General features: G+C 38.0%; 1 protein-coding gene across 1 annotated transcript; it reads left to right on the top strand.

Annotated features, from left to right (window-relative positions):
- The first annotated feature begins 204 nt into the window (after window positions 1–204).
- On the top strand, window positions 205–1578 carry LOC137406863 (uncharacterized). The gene has a single exon (XM_068093469.1). It carries the CDS (start codon window positions 205–207, stop codon window positions 1576–1578), a length of 1374 nt encoding a protein of 457 aa, XP_067949570.1.
- Window positions 1579–3596: the final 2018 nt, after the last annotated feature.

Below are 3596 nucleotides of genomic sequence, written 5' to 3'. Positions count from 1 at the left end.
TGACAAACTTCAATGGGGTAGAGACTATGAGTTGCCAACAGGGCCCGATAAGCTGACTAAGAGAGAACTGTATTCTATTTGTGGTAAATATATACATGTAGGTCATTACCCTGTTGCACGGTGGTTGCGAGTTGCTTGCAGCTACATTAAACGAGAGGCGCAGTCAAGTCAATGGGACCATGAAGTAACCAGTGACGTTAGAGAATGTTGGATGAGGTATCTGACAAGCTTAAAAAGCATGACCCAGTGTTTAGGCAATGGATTGTTAATGATCTAACCAAAGGCAAAATATGGTGCGATGCAAGTAGTTTGGCCATAGGAGTATGTTTAGAAATGGACAATCAAGTAGTAGAAGATGCCAGCCGGTTAAGAGGTAATAATGATAGTGCACACATTAACCTTGCTGAGTTAGATGGAGTGGTAAAGGGTATAAATCTGGCTATCAAGTGGAAGCTACTAAATGCGACAGTGATGACAGACTCTGCTACAGTCTGTGGTTGGGTTAAACCCGTATTGACTGACAGTAAAAGACCAAAAGTAAGTGGGCTTAGTGAAATAGTCGTCAAAAGACGTTTGAACCTAATTGGTGAGCTTGTTGCAGAATATGGACTGAAATTGAGCATCGTTTTGGTGAAATCAGAGGAGAACAAAGCTGACGAGATGACTAGGGTACCACACATATGGCTGGACAGGCGTGTATGTAGCGTAAGTGCACTGGTTTTTGACTCTGACTTTGTTGTTAAGCTTTGTGATTTGCATGATACTCATCATCTACTCATTGAACGAACATTGCATAAGGCTACTGTGCGCTGGGGATCTAAGATCACCAGAGAGGATGTTGAAAATGTATGTAAACGTATCGACCCTGCACCAGTGCGATGGGAATCAGGTCATTTAGATGCTGCTGATGATTGGCATAGGTTGGCAATGGACATAACTCATCACAATGGTATTCCGTACCTAACAGTAATAGACTGTGGACCCAGTAGATATGCAATATGGCGGAAACTAAAAAATGAAACATTGTCGGCTGTTTCAGAGCAGTTAGAACACATATTTACTAAACGTGGCTCTTCTGCTGAACTACTGTCAGATAATGGACCATGCTTTAGAGCTCTGCCACAGATGTTAAGGAATTGGAATGTCATGCAATTATTTAGTTGCGCATACAGGCCATCTGGGAATGGCATCATTGAGTGGAATCACAGAACTATTAAATGGATGTTGGCACGGTCAGGAGGCAGTGTAAACGAAATGTTGTACTGGTATAATAACTCGCCTCATTCAGATGGTGCTGTGCCATTTGAGAGACTACACAAATACAAGCCACAGTACTTAGAAGCCTCAGGAACTATAAAAAATAATACCAGCTTGAACCCATATAAAATAGGCGATCATGTATTTGTGAAACCAGACAATGCTAAGTGCTCTTCAGTATGGAAACCAGGTATAATCACAGCTCTCGTCTCAAACACAGCAGTTAAAGTGGACAATATGTCTAGACACATTGGAAACGTTAGGTTTAGCTGGCATCCTGACTGTATAGATCAAGTGCAGCCAGTGTTTCTACATGTCTGATAGGGAACATAGCCAGCTTGATGATAACGAAGATGTTGATCGTCCAACACGCCCCGTGAGAACTCGGGAACCCCTGTCATGGCTAGCGGACTTTTACATAACAGACTAGGTTGATCATAGAGATCAGGGGGAAATGTGGCGAAATAATTGTATATAAGGTAAACCTTCTGCTTTTTGTGGGTCTATTGTATTCATATATAATATTGTTGTCTTAGCTACCTTTGCACTAAATTGTTGTGTCTAAGTGGCTGTGTCTTTGTTATCACTTGTGGCTACATTGTCTCATTATGGATTTGGCTCATTATTTAGCTTTCTGGTAGATATGAGAATTTCATTCGAATACATGCAGTCATTGGAAAAAGTTTACTTATCACAAGTACTCCAGAAAACTTGGCGTGATGAGAAAAATTTGTATATATATGATCAATTAATTTTGAGGAGTTTCCAGTTACTCTTGTGGATTTGCCAATCAGCTGTTTTAAAGACAGCGGATTACATATTTTCCTTTTCAAGTTGAAGCTTTCTATTGTGTTCAACAAATTGATATTGAAATCACCCAGTACCAACATTTCTTCAATGTCGCTGTAACACTCTTTCACGAAATCTGAAAATTTTGTTATGCAATTTACTGTAGAATTTGTAGGTCTATAAACAGAAAATGCTATGTAAGGTCTTGAAATAACTGGAATGACTTTAATGGAAAGACTATCAGCAGCAATTTCATTAATAGCAAACTTCAAACGCTTGAAATTAATGGAGTGGTGAATATAGCATAATAAGCCACCACCCTGGTTATAGTTCCAATCATTTCTTATCATATTGCAACCATAATTTTTAAAATAATCATCACCGTGTCTAGCTCCAAGAAATGTCTCAGAAAAACGAATAACTTTAAATTTATACTTAAAAATCAAATACTTAACTTCATCCATTTTGGAAGATAAACCTCTTATATTTAAATGGGCAATGGAAAATCCTTAAAAAGATCCATCATTTAAGAGGTTCAGCATGACATAAACAATGAGTTGATGGTATACTTATTCCATGTGAGATACATGTAGCATTTTGGTTGAATAGGGAGGAAGAGAATCTAATCTTCAAGGACCTCAACCTTTTACCATCTTTGAACAATCTTTCTATGAAGGCATCAGGGTCAGCATCTTTGATATCTTGATGTATTTTATTGTCATCTGCATCGAGTGGGACACCTTTAACAATAACTACATTCTCTTTAAGAGAATCTGGATCAATGGACAGTCTGCAGGATGATCCGTCATACTGGTCAGATTTCCAGCAATCTGTAACTTCTTTAGCGATGTCCCGAGATCGGAGCTGAATCATAATTCTAGGATTGTTTGATTTGAAGTTGCAACGAGTAACGAGTTCAATGATGGTTGGCCCATAATGACTGTTTATAGATTTCTGTACAGTGTCTTGATTAACTGATTTATAGAGAGAAGGGTTTGGTCGAATTGAAACCACAACGTTGTTTTTTCTAACAAAAGCAGTCTTCTGTTGTTAAGATTGAGCTGGTTGCTTGACAGCTGTTGCTGGAATATGCTGATCAACATCCATTAGGGTAAGATTTGAAGTTGACGACATATTTTGTTTGTTGCACGATTTACTTTTTGGGTTTGAACACACTGTAGCATTAGCTGAATGTTTCCTTAGTGATTGATCTTAAACATAAAGACTTCGCTTTGTTGTCTCAGCATAAGAACTCTGTTGTTCCTTGAGCTCATCAGATAATGATTTTTGCATAGCTAAAATTTTGTTATTAAACTGGTTCGATGACCATGATGAATAGCTGATAAATTCATCCTTAAGATTTTCTGTAGAAATAGATATTGATAGTAACTTGTCAGTTTTTTTTCCAAATCTGCAACTCCGGTGATTAAGAATTTTATCGTAGTACTCAATTTTGAGCAGTTGTTACATGTTTCAATAGCTTTTATTGGAAGCAGTGTATGAAGCACTTGTTGAGGCTTCATGATTAATTGTAGACAAACACAAACCTA

Source organism: Watersipora subatra, chromosome 10, assembly GCF_963576615.1.
Source record: "Watersipora subatra chromosome 10, tzWatSuba1.1, whole genome shotgun sequence".
NCBI classification, from domain to species: Eukaryota; Metazoa; Bryozoa; class Gymnolaemata; order Cheilostomatida; family Watersiporidae; genus Watersipora; species Watersipora subatra.
This window is presented reverse-complemented; position numbering and strand designations above follow the sequence as displayed.

Bases quoted from the DNA above. Each gene is read 5' to 3' on its own strand.
- LOC137406863 (XM_068093469.1), top strand. From the start codon at position 205: ATGTTGGATGAGGTATCTGACAAGCTTAAAAAGCATGACCCAGTGTTT.